Genomic DNA, 18,434 nt, shown 5'->3' with positions numbered 1-18,434 from the left:
ATCTAGAAGGTAGGAAATGCTGCTACACATCCTAAACGTGCAGGACCATCACCCACAAGAAAGAATGGGCCGACTAATAATGCCAATAGTGCAGAGGTTGAGAACTCCTAGTCTAGAGGAAATAGAAACTTTACATTGGAGTTCTAGAAAGCAATGACAGGTAGAGATGGGACCTTTCACTCATTCATACTGTAACGAGGTAGATGGGAGAAAATTAACCACAGTAAGAGTTTATAGAAAAGAGAGGCAGGCAGCGGATAAAATCCTAGGCAGTATCACCTCACTGGCCAACTGAGTTCATGTCACAAACTCTGTCACATTTAAAGTGCAGTGACTAGATACCTGTTCTCAGAAACTGTGTACCCAGGAAGATGGATGCAAATGAGGTGGTAAGTCATTTTGTCCCCAAAACCTAAACACTGAAAACACATTTCAATTCATAGCAGGGAAACATGCACGTGGAATAAGATTTGTATCTGCAGATTTGTTATAACTTGATCACAGAACCAAAAAAATTAGAAGTAGGAGCAGGAGGAAGAGGAGACTTGTGAAAAGAGAAGAAAAGGGAAAAACCCAAGAGAAAAAAGGTAGAACAGAGAAAATGACAAGAGAAAGAAGAGAAGGCAAAGGAAGAGGAGAGAAGGAGACGGATGGGAGGGGAGGGGAAGGGGGAAGAGGGCCAAAAATATATTCTAAAAAAAAGTGAGTCTTCATTTCTTTTACATGACACAAGATGAAGGTAGAGTTAAGTTACAGTTCATAGTTTTACAAATACACACACATATATATGTATATATATATATACATAAAAATGGGTCCTCGGTATTTTGCCATGACAATACTGGACACTGTATAAGCATACAAATACATATAAACATATATTTTAGAAATAATAGAACTAATCTGAGAAGGTACCTAGCAGAAAGTTATTCATAGGCTTCTGTGAACTGGACTGGTGTCCATCACCCAAAGTCACCCATTCGTAGAGTCAACACATCTGATAACATCTGTGGAAGCTTCACGAAATGCTGGATGAAAGAGCTTCGGGAATAATCAGGGGGCTACAAAGGATCTGCTTCCCTCAAGCTACCGCCAGAGCACTCACCTGTCCAAGAGCAAGTTAGGAGCAAATAGGAGCTTCCCTGGGTGCTCCATGGAGCGCCAGACGAGACCAATCATCAGGATCTCTAGCCAGGCACATTCCAAAAGGTGGACCTGATCATGGAGGGTCAAATCCACAAATCCTGAAACAAGACAAGAAAAACCCTGCTGACTTCGAAAGTAGTCATTACCAACCGGTAAGAGGAACGCAACCAGGGATTCGAACCGGTAGGATCTGTTTTCTATGAGTACTTAGTATGGGTTAGAAGCAATAGCAAGTGCTTCTTGTGCACAATTTCCTTTAATCTCTTATTAATACAACAATTCTAAGAGGCAGGAACTGATGAAGATACCATGTTGCAGATAAGGAAACAGATGCTCAGAGAATTTACATAGTTGTTAAGGTCAGAGATGGGACTATGGACTCCAAAAGCTGTGCCCATGAGCACAGTTGACACTATCTCATACGCTGCAATTAATGCTAGAGATTGGATGATGTGACCAAAGCAATCCAAGGCATTAAATTAACAAGATGTCCATAAACTTGGCTGCTTTCCAAATCAGTTCCCTGTCCTTTCTCCCTAAGGCATTCCACACAGTCTATTTCCTTCCCCACTCTGTCTGCCCTCAACCCTGTATTCTCCCTTGTCCATGGAATGGCTCTAGGAATCCCATTTTCCTGTGTCCTTTTTTTCATTTTCTCTCCTAATATTATTTCTCTCCCTAATATTATTATTAGCTATCTATACTTATTTTCACTAAAAAAACCAAATTATGTTTATTTCCCATAAACAATCAAGTACTGATAGTTTGCATACTGGGCGTTTCTTTTGGCAGGTCTTAGAGCTATCACTGGGTCAGCATTAAACGCTCAGCTCATCACTTCTTGTCTGCCATATAGGTGATGTTCCGCATAGACAAACGTCTATACCATGAGCCAGAGAAAAAGACCTAAGTCTGTGCCCCTCTAGCCCTTTTCTCATAATCAAGCCTCATCAGTTCTAGTTTTGAAGTAATGCTAAAGTTTTCCTCTCCTTCCTATATTTTCATTTTTACCATATTAATTCAATTCCTAAGAGTCTTTAACTTTTTAATCTTACTTCTTTAACTTAGCAATATTACTTTGAGACTTGGCCATGTCGTTGCACATGTGAGTAGTTGACTCTTTTCAAAAGTTGACTGAGTAGCATTCCACTGTTACTCAGCAGTGAATAATCACAATGTGCTTATCTTTTCATTGGACATTTGGGTTGTTTCCAGTTTGGAGTTATTAGAAATGAAGCTGCTGTGAGTAATGTATGTACAATTCTTATATGGATGTGTTTTCATGTCTCTTAGTAAATACAGAGTAGGAAAAAGTTTTACAGTTGTTTGTATGGAAAATAATACAATTAGTGTACACAGGACTTCCAGCCAAGATGGAGAGGTAGGGAGATACACTTTGCCTCTTCACACAACCAAAAGAAGGACAACAACTAACCATGAAAAAAAAAACCAATTTAAAAACAAAAACTAATCATAACTGCCAGAAAATCGAACTGTATGGGAGTCCAACAACCAAGAGGTTAAAGAAGAAACATTCATTCAGACTGGTAGGAGGGGCGGAGATAGGCAGCCGGGGTGGAGAGAACTCACAGCAAGGCGGCGACTGGAGGTCTTGGGCCAGCAAGGCGGTAGCTGGCAGAGCAGCAGACTTGCATCTATATGCAGATAAACCAGGAGGAACAACTGGGGAGGGAAAGAGACCATGAAACCCAGGGTTCTAGCACTGGGAAATAAAGCCTCAAAACCTCTCATTGAAAAAACCTGTGGGGGTTGAGGCAGCAACTGAAGACACTCCCAGCCTCACAGTAGAATTGCTTGGGGAGACCCACAGGATCCTAGAACATACACAAACCCACCCACCTGGGAATCAGCACCAGAAGGGCCCAAATTGCTTGTAGGTAGTGGAGGAAGTGACTGAAAGCCAGCAGAGAGCTGAACAAGTGACATTGTTCCTTCTCAGACCTGTCCCACACAGAAAGCACCAAAAGGTAGTGATGTGGGTTGTGCCACCTTGGTGAATACCTAAGGCTCCACCCCTTACTACATAACAGGAATGCTGAGACAAAAAAATATGGCCCAAATGAAAGAACAGATCAAAGCTCCAGAAAAAATACAACTAAGTGATGAAGAGATAGCCAACCTATCAGATGCATAGTTCAAAACACTGGTAATCAGAATGCTCACAGAAATGGTTGAGTATGGTTGCAAAATACAGGAAAAAATGAAGTCTATGAAAAGGGAAATAAAGGAAAATGTACAAGGAACCAACAGTGAAGGGAAGGAAACTGGGACTCAAGTCAACAGCTTGGACCAGGAAAAAGAAATAAACATTCAACCAAAACAGAATGAAAAAACAAGAATTACAAAAAAAATGAGGAAAGGCTGAGAAACCTCCAGGACAACTTTAAATGTTCCAACATCCGAATCATAGGGGTGCCAGAAGGAGAAGAAGAAGAGCGAGAAAATGAAAACTTATTTGAAAACATAATGAAGGAGAACTTCCCCAATCTGGCCAAGAAAATAGACTTCAAGGAAGTCCAGGAAGCTCAGAGAGTCCCAAAGAAGTTAGACCCAAAGACGCACACACCAAGGCACATCATCGTTAAGTTACCCGAGATTACAAATAAAGAGAGAATCTTAAAAACAGCAAGAGAAAAGGAGAGAGTTACCTACAAAGGAGTTCCCCCTAGACTATCAGCTGGTTTCTCAAAAGAAACCTTACAGGCAAGAGGGGGCTAGCAAGAAGTATTCAAAGTCATGAAAGGCAAAGATCTACATCCAAGATTATTCTATCCAGCAAAGCTATCATTTAGAATGGAAGGGCAGATAAAGTGCTTCTCAGATAAGGTCAAGTTAAAGGAGTAATCACCAAGCCCTTATTATATAAAACATTAAAAGGGCTTATCTAAGAAAAAGAAGAAGATCAAAAACTATGAACAGTAAAATGACAACAAACTCACAACTGTCAACCACCAAATTTAAAAAAAAAAAAAAAAAAGAAAGAAAACTAAGCAAACAACTAGAACAGGGACAGATTCACGTAAATGGAGATCACATGGAGGGTTATCAGCAGGGATGGGGATGGGGGGAGAATGGGGAAAAGGTATAGGAAATAAAAAGCATAAGTTATAGATACAGAATAGACGGGGGGAGGTTAAGAATAGTATGGGAAATGGAGAAGGCAAAGAACTTATACATGTGAGCCATAGACATGAAATCAAGTAGAGGAATGCTGGTGGGAGTGGGGTACAGGTTGGAGGGGAACAAAGGGAGAAATAAATGGGACAACTGTAATAACATAATCAATAAAATATACTTAAAATTTTTAAATACAATCATTAACACATAATAATATAAGAGTAAACTGTTTCCCATACTCACAACTGTAAACCTCCTTTTGCCCCACCCTGTGTTTAAGAGTATGACGGCCCAGTCACACAGCAGGTGCATGTTTAAGTTGTTAAGAAACTGCCGAACTGTTTTCAGAAGTAACTGTTCCATTTACCCTCTCACCAGCAATAGATGAGAACACCAGACCCACATTCTTGCCAATGCTTGGTGAGGTCAGTTTTTTTCAATTTTGGACTTTCTGATAGTGTACCGAATATCACTCTGACACTGTGGTTTAATTTGCCTTTCCCTAATAACTAATGGTGTTGAGCATCTTTTCATGTGCTTCTAACAGATCAGTATTTTACAGTACATTTGCAATAATTAAACAAATACCTGCAAATCCTGCTAGACCATGTACTCATGAGAAGCACAAGACGCATGATTCTATGAAATTCTACTTTCGTAAAGTCTAAATTCATTGCACCTTCTTCTCCATCACTCAGCCATTCAAAGGCCCAAAACAGACCAAGTGTCTTCCCATTGGAAACACCAGGTTTTTCCTCACATACAGCAAGACTTGTAATGGAAGAGAACATAGGCAGATTTGTTCATAAGAAAAACTAAAGAATGAAAAAAAGTAATTGCCAGTTATAAATATAGTCACTGGGATATAAACTGCAGCACAGAGAATAAAGTCAATAATACTGTAATAATGATGCATGGTATCAGATTCGTACTAGACTTACTGTGGTGATCATTTCCTAAGTTATATAAATGTCAAATCACTATCTTGTACACTTGAAACTAATAAAATATTCTTTGGCAAAAGAAAGACTCAGACACACACAACAATATGGTAATTGCCAGAGGGAAGGGTGTGGGGGAAGGCAGAAAAAGGTAAGCAATGATGGAAAGAGTTTTAACTTTGAGTTGTAAACATATGATACAGTATACAGATGATATACTGTAGAATTGCATATCTGAAATATAATTTTATTAACCAATGCCACCTCAATAAATTTATATACACAGAGTACAAATAATGCCCCTTTTTATTGTAAAATCTTTTACTAGAAAATCATAAGCACGTAATTCTGTAACATGACAATATCACACTCAAGCACACCTTATGACAGTTTAGGAGAAATGTTAAAATTAAAAATATAAATTATTACACCCATATTATTACCCTACCAACCACACTCAAGCAGAAATTACTTCTGCTAGGAAATATACACACACACACACTCACACATACACATATATGACATATATGGCATTTTATCTGAACAACCTACAGCTATCTGCCTCTAGAGTGCATTGGATCAAGATGGACTAGCTTTGCTCCGAAAGAAATACTGCCAGAGGCAGCAGAAAATGCTCCTTCCTCTTTCTCAGCGCCCAGTGTCCCCTGGGATAAGCCATTTCAGTGAGCACTGTTTCTAAGGAAAGCTCTTGGGGAGGTTTTAAGTCTCTAAGATTTCACCCCAACCTTTTGGGTGAAGTCTCATAATGACTATGTAAATTTATTCTGTAAATTAAACTCACTTTCAGAAATGTTAACATTCAAAAGTCAGGCTTTTTCTTTTACTGTTTTATGTCGGAAACAATGTAATCATGTGATAATGTCACCCACAGTAAAACCTATACCATGTCATTCGACCACCTCCATAAATCTTGAATCATCACAAAGGATGAGGTTTGGGGGTGTCTCCAGAGAGAAAAACAGCTGGCCATGGAACAAGTTGATTTTGAAAAACCAGAGAAGTACTTTGTGGTGGCAACCTTAATATTAAACTGAAGCATACTTTTTAATTCCCACTTCCCAACCTCAGTGCTATTTAAGTCAGACAACCTGAGGGGTCTTTGGGGAGCCTTGGAGGCTCACCGTAACCATTTGTACTGCACAAGTCGGGTGATTATGAAATCTGTCTGAAGTACGTCTGTTAGTAATAGTTTTCACTCTGAGTCCAGCAGAACCAGGTCAGGCCCTTCTGTTGACATGTTGAAGATCTCTCAAAAAGAAATAGTCTGATTATCTTCCCCATCTGCGCATATTGCCTGCAGGCAAGAGTTATTGTATCTCTTACAACAGTGTCCTCTGCAAGTTCCTGAGGGGAGCGTGCAGGGAAGACTGTCAATTTGCCACAATGCATGTGAGGGCAACGGAAGGAAGTTGATAGAGGGAGTGTCTCTTTTCTTCTTATGCACTGGTCTCAATAATATTTTAACCACACAGGAGCTAAATGCCCTTTAGGTGTGGAATAAATAACCATCACTGCTCTGGATTGATAACCAGTGGAGAAAAATAATGTAATAAATCTCAAACAAAATTATATTGGGCCAACTACCTGTTGACATCATATCAATCCCTTCACTTACGTCCCTTACCAACAGGAAGAATGCTCTCATATGAGATATCAGCTGGACCAGCTGTAATAACTTAGAGACATTCAACAATGCCTCTCTTAAACACTTCAAAGTGTTGCTGGTATGAAGTTGGGACCTAGAAGCATTTATGGAGTATTAATAGAAGCATCAGTGACAGGTGACACAGTGAGAGGTGGCTTGCCCCACTATCTCTTAGGGACTCCCATCTTGGTAGCTGTGACAAGGGAGCTGTGGGCTCGTGGAAGCCACACCAGTGAGACAGAACACACACCTGAAGAGTAGTAATAATTGCAGATTGAAACCAAGTGAAATCAGATACAAGGAAATCTCATTTTATAAATTAAAGTTTTAAAAGACAGTGAACATGGATCTTTTTTCCCTCATTCTACATTTACAGGTCCAGTATTAGAATATCCAGAGACAGAATATACTGGAAGCAACAGACATGCCTCAAGTCCCCCTCCCCACCGTCTGTGTGGGCGGGGACTTGTCACAGAAAAGACTCTCTTCACACGTACAATCACTCACTTCCAGCCTCGTCACCAAAGAAAGGCATTCCTGCCTCTGCCCTGCATTAAAAAGTAACTTTTTTCCTCCAATATTGTTAACTAAGTTTTAACTTGAAAAGAGCTCATGGCACATCTTCCCCGCTCTCTCCGGCCCCCTAAGACCCTCAGCCCTCTTCCACACTCTACTAGGGATTGCCGTACAAATTGCTTTGTTTGCCTGGACACAGAGGAGATCCTTCAAGTCTCACCCACCCTTCTTGGGTGTGGTAAGTCTCTCAGAAATGATATGAAAAGTGTGCAGAGATCCTTAGGCAAAGCAACTAGTGTAATATGAATGTATGTATAGTTCTGCACTGCTGTGGAATAAAAGATAAATCAGCATGGTTCTTCAGTAGAGGCATGACAAAAACAAGCGCTACGGTAATGATATTTCTTATTTTTGTGGGACACGATCTACAGTGATGCAAAGCAAAGTAGAAACTCTGTAAAAGAAAAAAGCAACTTTTCCCAGTGAATGCTATCTATAAAACTAGAAGCCAGGTGGTGGATTCTCTTAGCAAATTCACTGGGGAAAAAAATCAGATTGCTGACCTTCAAAAAAAATTAATGGTGTGCTGTCACATGGTGACCCCAATATTCTCCAAAATGTCACTTATGAAATTGCACATTGCATTCTTTCTGCATTTTCTTAACTCAATGGAAGATTGAAATAATTCAGTTCTTTCCCCCTTGATGCCTAAGACTCAGTGTAAAAGTAGAACAAGTTTAAAAGAAAAATGAAGTAAGAAATGAAGGGAGGGGGAGGGAGAAAGGAAAAGAAAAAAGAAAGAGTGAGGGAAAGAAAAAGAAAGTAGAGGAGAGGAAAGGAAAGAAGAGAGAGAAAAGAAAAAAAAAGAAAAGAAAAGAAAAAAGAAAAGAAAAGGAGGGGGAGGGGAGGGGAGAGGAGAGGAGGGGAGGAAAAAGAAGAGGAGAAACATGAAATTGTAGCACAATGTTAGCTATAAGTTGAATAAAAGTTGGGATTTCTGGGAAAATGCCTATAGAACAGATGATGTCCAAAGAACCTAGAACCCAGTCCAAATGCTAAGCAGTTTATCCTTCATTTTGTAATTGTTTTCCTTTTTCTCCAGAAAACAGAAATTTTATGCCATACTATGGACCATGGACTCCATGGCATAGTCGAATATGGCCTTTCCCCTTCAAATAAAATCTTGGATTTTTTATATGCAAGTCCTGTTATAGAGAGACCTATTAAAACCATGATTCTCATTCTATAATACTTTAAGATGTCTCCAATAACATACAAGCATTCAAATACTCCTCTTTAAGAAATGAGTTTAATCCATTTAAACAAATAATATTATGTACTACTCTTACCAAATACGTACCACTGTTAGAAAATAAATACAGAGTCTAACTAGTTTAAAAGTATCATGAGTCACAGTGCAAGAACGTGGGCCTGGGGCACCATTCTTGTGTGTACTCTGGCTTCTCTTTGCTATAATCACCGGAAGTGAGCACAGGCTCCCCTCTGGCATGTACCACCTATCCAGTGTTCTTAAGCAACTGCCATACTAACTGTCCACCTTGGCAAAACTGAGCTGATGCTTTCTTGAGGTTGCAATAGCCCGCATCCTCAGGCCTAACTACTAGGTATTTCCAAGTCACCTGTCAACATGGGACTTACCTGTTTGTCTGGAGAGCATCCCCACCATGCAACAGAATGAGGAGGATGAAAAGAAGGAAAAGATTATGAACCAGTAAGTCAGGTAGACCTGCCCTGAAATTATTCTGTGGCCCATGGCCAGTTACTTAAGATCTCTGAAAGCCCTTCCAATCCATTGAATGCAGATGCATTCATCTACCATTAGGATTACTACAAAAATTAAGCAGTTAGCAGAAGTCCCAGAGTCAGTCACTATTCAACAAATATTAGTCCTGGATCCTCCTTTATCCACACAGCCCCCCCCACCCCCGCCCCTCTGCCAACAGAAGTGAACATTATTTTTGTTTTACATTTTGTTTTAAAACATTTTCAATATAGAACTTCAAACTGGAATTGGGCATATTGTGTTTGCCCTGAGTCATGATTTTATGTTGTGTTTGCTGTTTATTATTTTCTGTTTATTTATACATAAGAATAACTAATAAAAAGGATAAAAGACTTCCTGGACATCAAACAGTTCTTACAAAACAAAAAAAAAAGTGATTTAAAAGTGGAGAGAACAAGAGCATGTGGATTATATTTCTTCTAAAATACATACGTGAAAAAATGAGAGAAAAAAGCACGTTTGGGGTTTTATTACACCCAAAGCATTTCAAGATGTTTAGCGAATCCAGAAGGCAGCTGTATTCTTACACCACCAGGATAAATGATCAATCGTTTTCTACTGAACTCAGCAGGCTTGCAGACTGTATTTGCTGCTGCTTACTTGCCTTGGGGTAGAGAGAATGAAGCTTGCCCTGTGGTGACTCCCTGCCTTGGGAGGAAAGCCAAAGGTCTCAAGAAAAATGCTAAGCAATCAATAAAAGCCAGTGGTGAGTGAAGAACTGAATATAACAAATTTGATATCTTAAAAATATGTCACATTCAGCAGAGTTGACAGCCAATTAATTGAGTAAAGATGGAAGAATTCAGTTCAAAGGTTTTAGAATAAATAAAAGTACTGTTTTTTACAATCAAGGGTATACACAACAAAAACCCATTAGGAAGACAACCAGAAGTAGAAACAGTTACAGATGACAAAATTCCTGATGTCTATACAAATTCACAAACTTTGAATGTGACCCTGAAACTTTGCCAGGATACCATGTGTTTTTTTTGTCATAATATTATGGAGACATTTATGACATCCTTGCCAATTCCTTCAGAAAAATGCAACAAAGCTTCACGCATCTTACTCTGAGAATTATTTTTACCTAGACAGATTGCAAGGTGGTGTTTCCATGGCACATTCAAAATAAAAACTAACATGTTGTTTGTGGTCATCCTACTTCCCCATTTTTATCCAAACAGGATTAGAAAAACCGACAGAGGGCTTTCATGGAAGGAGCTGAGGCAGATCCTGCGTCTCTTCTAACGCTCATGTGAGGTACAAACTAAATGCGGATCGTCTTTCCCCTGGCGAGGTCTCGGGGACACTGAATGGCCTTACTCGGTGGAGGCTTGCCTGTGAGGAAGGAAACTCAAAGACAAACTGGCTTTGGGTTTACTGAACTGCTTGGCTTTAAATCCTCTCCCAGAACTACATTAAAAAAATCACACTCCTTACAATGTCCCTGTGAAAATTATTAGACTAACCCACAGAAATGTATTCAGACTCCACTTCAAAAATTTCCCAGCAGGTTTTCTTGCTCTAGGCAAGAGATCACATTTATTGTTTGGTCATCATACATGCTTCTGTGTGTCAGCAGGGAGGGGGCATGTACTGCCTGTCCATCGATATTTAATTATATTTACATATCAATGTATAGGACACACACAGAGTGGACCGAAATAAATTTTCTCTGATTTACATGGGTAATTATAGAACTTCTCTGACTAGAAACAAAAAAAAAAATGGAGCTATACTGTTAAAGTACCTCATTGTTGTAAGGTTTAGAATGATGGATTGTAGCATATGTAAGGAGAAGGAAATCATTCTTGATTTTAAATATGAACTTCATGAAATATTTCCTTAACCTTTATTTAGTGATTTAATTTACCACATACCTTTAAGTTGTCAGATATATATTTTACTATTTGTCAAAGTCTGAATATATATCTTAATTCTGATCACAGCACATGTGAACTTGTAAAATATTCAGTAACTTTCCTTAAAAAATGTGTTCTCAGATTTTGTAGTAAATTACTATGTCATTACATCTTTTGTAAAGGGCCACATGAAGGCATTAGGCTTCCCCTGTCATATAAGCATTCATTTATTTGGCAAATTTATAGGAAAAAGTTTTCTTCTTCTAGAGAATAGGTGTGCTCCTTTTGGTTGGAAACTAAAAACAACAGAGCTTATTATAGATTGTAGGAAGCACTGATATTAACATAATGCTCAAAGAAATAACAATGTTGTCAGTTTCCTAGAAAATTATTGCCTAACTCCGACTTTTTTCTGAACTCACTTCTGACTATACGAGTTACAAGGCACCTCATTATCAGACTTCGAAAACTAGACAGAGGAATAAATCATTAAAATATATCTATTTGTTCTTACACATGCATAATTATCATTGTTTTCTCCATTTAATGATGCATAAGGTATGGGATGACAGGAAAGTAGTTTGTCAGGAAAAAAGAATTAATTTCACAACTATGTAAGACTCCAGAAAGAAAAATAAGTCAAGACTTTTATACGTGAGGATGAAATTTGTGGCTGAAAAAATTTTTTCTCTCAGAGAAAATAAAGCAGATGGCAACTCTACCTTGTTACTGACTCCATCTGTATTACACCCAGCACCGTGGTTTATGAAGACATGGTTGTCATGACAATAAGCATTTGAGAAGACTTCTGGAGAAGCTGATGAATTTAAGAGTGTCTTTCAGCTTCCTAATTTTCCAAACACACATAAAAGAATCCCAACACCCCATCCATCCAATAAATAATTCTATTACTTCTTGTATTGGCTACAATTATTCTTTATGGATATGGTAAAATTTTTCACTCTCGCATGTCAAAATTCTCCTTTATTCTGACACAGCAAGCTTGAAGGTAAATTAATCTTTTATATTAACTACAGCTTAATTTGTTGTGTATGCAAGCTCAGAAAGAAATCAATTTCATCTTAAATGAGAGAGAGAAGAAAGGTAAAAGAAATTACTTTTCGGTTTCTGAGAGTGAATTGCAAACTAAAGAAGGAAAAAATCATTAAACTATAAAGTACTTAAGGCTGTCCTATGACATGTTTGTCAGATGGACAGGAAGGCCAGCGCTGTGAAGCGATTCTGAGTCTCCTGTGAAGGGCATGGACTGGCTGCACCTGAAAAGTCAACAAGCACTTGTACCTTGGAACATACATTTTTTCCTGTCTGCCTGGGATCAGACCTACAGAGCATTTCAAATATGATTGTCATCGGTCTGGGTTTTCCAGATAACCATATGCCCTCGGGGAACACTGCAAATGTCATCAACAGGAAGACCAAGAGGGAAGCAGACAATCCCCTTTTTAGAGCTTGTCCCCCAAACAAATGGATAATGAGGCTTTCCTCCTACATCTATTGGCTGGAGTCCTTCAAGGCGAGCCACAATGATGACTATCTTATAGTTTTAGGGAGTATTTCCTGAAACACACACACACACAAACACACAAACAAATTTCATTTAAAAGCTACAGGAACACCTACTGTCACCAATGACTCAGGGACATCTAGTTCCAGAATGAATTAGGAGCTTTTAAAAGAGAAGCTTATGCTCCCATTTTTTGCTTAAATTTAGAATGTTAAGATGTGAATTTTTGCATGGCAAAAAAAAAAAAACACACCAAAAAAGTTAGGAAAAATGCTGACTATTCAAATCACGTAACATTTCTGCCGAGAAAAGGGAGGACAAGCTCCAGAGCCCCATACTCGAAAGGGGTGGGGCAGCCCCCCTGGGGCTGCTGGGGCCTGAGGGGCACGGTCTCACACGCACAGGGGAGGTTTATTTAGAGAAGTTTGTGCCTGCTTTCCTGGTCTTCCCGCAGCTCCCCACTTGCCACATCCTTTCCTCTTCCACCTCGGAGCTGAAGTCAGTGAGCCCTGACTTTATACATACCATTGTAGAGAGGGGCTATTGGGGGATTAGAAAGCCAGAGACTGTTTTCCTTTAACTCCTGGTAGAACCTTTTATAAGCACAGCAGACTCTGCCCAGCCATTAAATCACCACTCTAAAAATAAAGTATGTAGTCAGGTGAACCCAAGAGAGAGATTCTCTAAATGCTAATTACCTTCAGAACAAGAACTATTCCATTCCTTGCTATTTCATCTTGCCTGGGTTCCCCTCTATAATGTTGACTTTCTAAGAATTACAACAGGAACTACAAAAGTGTTTCTTAATATAAATAAAAAGTAAATATATTAGTTTTGTAGGGCTGCTATAATGAAGTACCACAAACTGGGTGGCTTAAAAAAAAAACAGAAAATAGTTTGGAAACTAGAAGTCTGAATTCAAAGTATCCTCAGGGCTTTTCCATCTTTGAAGGTGCTATGGAGAATCTGTTCCATGGCTTCCTCTTAGTTTCTGGTGCCGCTGGCAATCCTTGGCATTTCTTGGCTTATAGATGGATCATTCCGATTTCTGCTTCCATGGTCACGTGATGTTCTCCATGTGTCTACATGTCTCTTCTCTTTTTGTAAGAATACCAATCATATTAGATCAGAGCCCACACTAATCAAGTATGACCTCACCTTAAATTGATTATATCTGCAAAGACTATTCCCAAATATGGTCACATTCACAGGTAGTAGGGGTGAGGGTAGGGGTGTTACTTCTTGTAACCTCAACATATCTTTGTGGGGAGGGGATACAACTCAACCCACAAGAGTAACAAACCGTAAACATTTCATCTCTTATGTGGCCATGTTCAATACTGATCAAATATTTATTGAGCAACTTCAACACATAAATGTGGCATGAGATTTGGTACTGTGGGTGCAGAGGCAGGACAATGTTCTGATTCTCAAAAAGCTTATGACCCTTAAGGGAAGAAAGGAAAATGAACATATGATATGATGACATGTGCTGAGTGTCAAAATACAGGGAAGTCTCTGAGGACCAGGCACTTAAGAAGAGGTAATTCTTTGGGCAGCTGCATGTGCTTTGCTCCCTTCCCAGTACACTCTTTCAGTGACTTCAACTCTCACAGCATCAAGATCAAATTCTTATTTCCATTTTACTTCTTATGTATAAGTGTGTTTTTGTTTATAACTATCTCTGATGAGACTGGAAGCAGACTGAGCACAGGGACTATGTCTTGATAGCACTATACCTGCAGTCCAGTGTCTGAATGATAAAAAGGCCATTACTACATATTTGTCTAATGAATGGGGTGAAAAAGGTAAACATACAAATGAAATGAAGACGGTGTAAACAAGTTATCTTCTAGTGGTAGGTACAGCAATTTGAAGAACTTCTTGTAAGAAAGTCTTCAGGTTGTTAGTGAAGGAGGTGAGGTCCTCTACTGAGAAGGATAAGGAGGTGATACAATAGGCTGTTAGAGTGGCATAGCACAGGATTGAAATAGTTGCTATGGAAACAGAAAGACAGCAAGAGTAAGAGAGAAACAGAGAGTGAATGAGCTAGAGAGGCATGTAGAAAATTGGAAAACTTATCCCTTAGGCTCTCCAGTCTGTCTAAAAATGAGTCTAAATATGGTCATAGATTAAAATATTAATGTATCTTTTCTTTTAACTGAAAAATTGACCTTTTGAGTATACTGTCACTCATCCTAAAAATCGAATACAATTTATGTATAGACCCATTTTTTCAAGAAACGAGAAGTAAAATTTAAATACCGAATATATTTTTCTCATAAGTAAAAATGTTTAACAACCCCCCTGATGCAGCACTCTTTGGAGTACTTTGAAGCACAAATTAATTAAAGAAACATTGATTGCTTCACAATTTTGAATGTCTACTATGTGTGGGCACTATATTGATATTAGGGACAAAAAATAGCTTAATGTGTCTTGGTCTCTGACATCAAAGCTAAGAGAAAAAGTAGTCCAATTGAAAGAAGATTGGAAAATAGTATATAAGACCACTCTTTAAACTACATAGGGCTCAATGCATACATACAGGATTGGCATCTAATCCAAGTGGAAAGAGTTCCTCAGATTTCTAATCCGAGTCCTGATGGCATACTTGATGGAAAGAGAGACAAAGCCACAGAGGAACCAGAGAGTATGGCATGCCCCTGAAACTGTCCACGGACCAGACTTGCACAAGCACAGAAAGTGGAGAGAGGAATTGTCAGGAGTGGGGCAGCAGGAGGAAGCAGGAGCCAGGCAGTGCTCAGAAATGTATATGTCACCCTTGAGGCAAAGAGAAGCCATTGAAGGATTGTGAAGATCTGTGTCCTAACTAGATTGAAGACAAGGAGAATGAAGAGAAAGAGATCCTTTGTTGGGTGTTAAGGGAGGCACATTGTAACTAATAAGATGAAAAGAGCAAGAGAAGAAGTCAAAGATCTCTCAAGTGTCTGAATGGTGGGTTAGGCCACTGTGATAGGTATCCATCAGGAGAGAAGGTTCATGGTGGAAGACAGTGAGTGCTGGGTTGAACATGTTTAGTCTCAGATTCCTATGGCATAATCATACAGAAAAGTCTAGTTCATTACTGACACAAGTGTCTAAGGATGAGCAGCTTTGCATATTATGAGGAAATAGGTAAGAATTGACATCAAAGGGGTGGGTGATGTCAACAAGAATGAGTAAACAAAGAAAAAAGAGAGAAAAATCTCATGAAAAATACCATTGCACCAAAATGATAGCCATTTTTTGATAGGTCAACTTCTGGCCAAGATGGAGGTATACATAGATATACTTTGCCTCCTCACACAACCAAAAGAAGGGCAATGACTAATTTAAAAACAAAAACTAAGCAAAACTACCAGAAAATCAAACTATATGGAAGTCCAACAACTAAGGAGTTGAAGAAAAAACATTCATCCAAACTAGTAGGAGGAGCAGAGATGGGCAGCCTCAGTGGAGAGGACTCATGGCACAGTGACAGCTGGAGGACGAGGTGGGTGAGGCAAAGGCTGGAGGACAGACTGAGGAGGTCCCACACTTGCAAGTGGACAAACCTGGAGGAACAATTGGGGCATAAGATAGACTGTGCAACCCAAGGTTCTAGTGCTGGGAAATAAAGCCTCAAAACCTCTGACCATAAAAACCTGGGGGGTTGAAGTGGCAGGAGATGCTTCAGCTTCACAGGAGAGTTTGTTGGAGAGACCCACAGCATTCTAGAATGTACACAAACCCATCCACCCAGGAATCAATACCTGAAGGGCCCAAGTTGTTTATGAGAAATGGGGGAAGTGTGTGAAAGCTAGCTGAGAGTGGAGCAAGTGGCACTGTAACCTCCCAGACTGCCCCCCCCACCAGATAGTGCCATGACACAGTGAGGTGGGTTGCCCTGCTCTGCGAATACCTAAGGATCTGCACCTTACTATATAACAGGTGCACCAAGACAAAGAAATATGGCCCAAATGAAAGAACAGGTCAAAGCTCCAGAAAAAATGCAACTAAGTGATGAAGAGATAGCCAATCTATCAGATGCACAGTTCAAAAAACACTGCTAATCAAGATGCTGACAGAAATGCTTGAATATGGTCACAAAATAGAGGAAAAAGTGAATGCTATGAAAAGTAAAATACAGAAAAATGTACAGGGAACCAACAGTGAAGGGAAGGAAACTGGGACTCAAATCAATGGCCTGGATCAGAAGAAAGAAATAAATATTGAATCAGAATAGAATGAAGAAACAAGAATACAAAAAATGAGGAGAGGCTTAGGAACCTCCAGGACAACTTTAAATGTTCCAACATCTGAATCATAGGGATGCCAGAAGAAGAGCAAGAAAATGAAAACTTATTTGAAAATATAATGAAGCAGAACTTCCCCAATCTGGCCAAGGAAATAAATAGACTTCGAGGAAGTCCGGGAAGCTCAGAGAGTCCCAGAGAAGTTAGACCCAAAGAAGGGTCTAACCAAGGCACACCAAGGCACATCATCATTATATTACCCAAGATGAAAGATAAAAGAGAATCTTACAAGCAGCAAGAGAAAAGGTGACAGTTACCTACAGAGGAGTTCTCATAAGACCATCAGCTGACTTCTCAAAAGAAACCTTACAGGCAAGAAGTGGCTGGAAAGAAGTATTCCAAGTCATGAAAGGCAAGGACCTACATCCAAGATTACTTTATCCAGCAAAACTGTCATTTAGAATGGAAGGGTAGATAAAGTGCTTCCCAGATAAGGTCAAGTTCAAGGAGTTCATCATCACCAAGCCCTTATTATATGAAATGTTTAAGGGGCTTACCTAAGAAAAAAAGATTAAAAATATGAGCAGTACAATGAAAACAAATTCACAACTGTCAACTACTGAACTTAAAAAAAAAAAACAAAAATGAACTAACCAAACAACCAGAACAGGAATAGAATCACAGAAATGGAGATCACATGGAGGGTTATCAGTGGGGTGGGGGAGACGGGAGAATGGGGGAAAGGGTACAGGGAATAAGAAGCATAAATGGTAGGTACAAAATAGGCAGGGGAGGTTAATAGTAGTATAGGAAATGGAGAAGCTGAAGAACTTGTATGTGTGACCAATGGACATGAAGTAAGGTGGGAGGCATGGCAGAGGAGAATAAAGGGGAGAAAAAAATTGGGCAACTATAATAGCACAACCAATTAAATTAATTAATTAGTTGATTGATTAATTAAAGTGGATAGGTCATAAAATGATAGCCATTTTTATACTGAAATCAATAATTTAATAACTTAAGAAAAAATACTTTCCCCTAAAGACATTATTTCTGATGTTAAAAAAAAATACAGCATGAGGTTGGCATGTGCTTTTCTTTCTTTGTGCTCATTGCATCCAAAGCTGTTAAATGGATGTCCAGCAAGGAAAAATAAACATCTGTTATTTACTATTCTGAAAAAGAGCTACTCTGACCATGCATGTGACTTTTTTCAAAATCAAAAACACTTTGAGCAGTAAGCATTCATAAGCAGCGTAAAACGTATTGCTTCCTGATATCATTCTTGACTGAGGTGATGAAACCCTTCCTGTTTCTCACATTTAGAGATTAGCAGGAAAAGAATGTTTATGTTCTTTCTCCTTAATCCAAATTGGCTGCTGAGGGGAGAGAGGGTCCCAGCCCCTAGGTGCCTCCTGAGTTTGTGTGCCCCCTCCCCACGACGCGCCTTGTGAGGGTGCCAGCTTGGAGCTGTTCACTGCTCTCCCCTGAGGGGACCCAGCAAAACCACTGGGACAATTTTCCCCCACAAAACTGGTAAGTCAAGTGTCAGCCTGGAATGAAATGAAGAAAATAAAACTCAAATTACTTTGTCCATT

The 18,434-nt window shown here is 39.3% G+C and overlaps 1 protein-coding gene across 4 annotated transcripts in view; it reads right to left on the bottom strand.

The window, feature by feature from the left end:
• Positions 1–18,434, bottom strand: part of ESR1 (estrogen receptor 1) — a 371,393-nt gene that overhangs the window by 68,190 nt on the left and 284,769 nt on the right. For all 4 annotated transcript variants that reach the window (XM_037050835.1, XM_037050982.1, XM_037051062.1 and 1 more), the window contains exon 6: positions 1,106–1,244. In XM_037050835.1, the coding sequence (XP_036906730.1) occupies positions 1,106–1,244 (139 nt within the window). The remainder of the gene's footprint in view (positions 1–1,105; positions 1,245–18,434) is intronic.

Source organism: Sturnira hondurensis, unplaced genomic scaffold, assembly GCF_014824575.4.
Source record: "Sturnira hondurensis isolate 20B ecotype Veracruz unplaced genomic scaffold, ASM1482457v3 Scaffold0000167, whole genome shotgun sequence".
Classification (NCBI taxonomy): domain Eukaryota; kingdom Metazoa; phylum Chordata; class Mammalia; order Chiroptera; family Phyllostomidae; genus Sturnira; species Sturnira hondurensis.
This window is presented reverse-complemented; position numbering and strand designations above follow the sequence as displayed.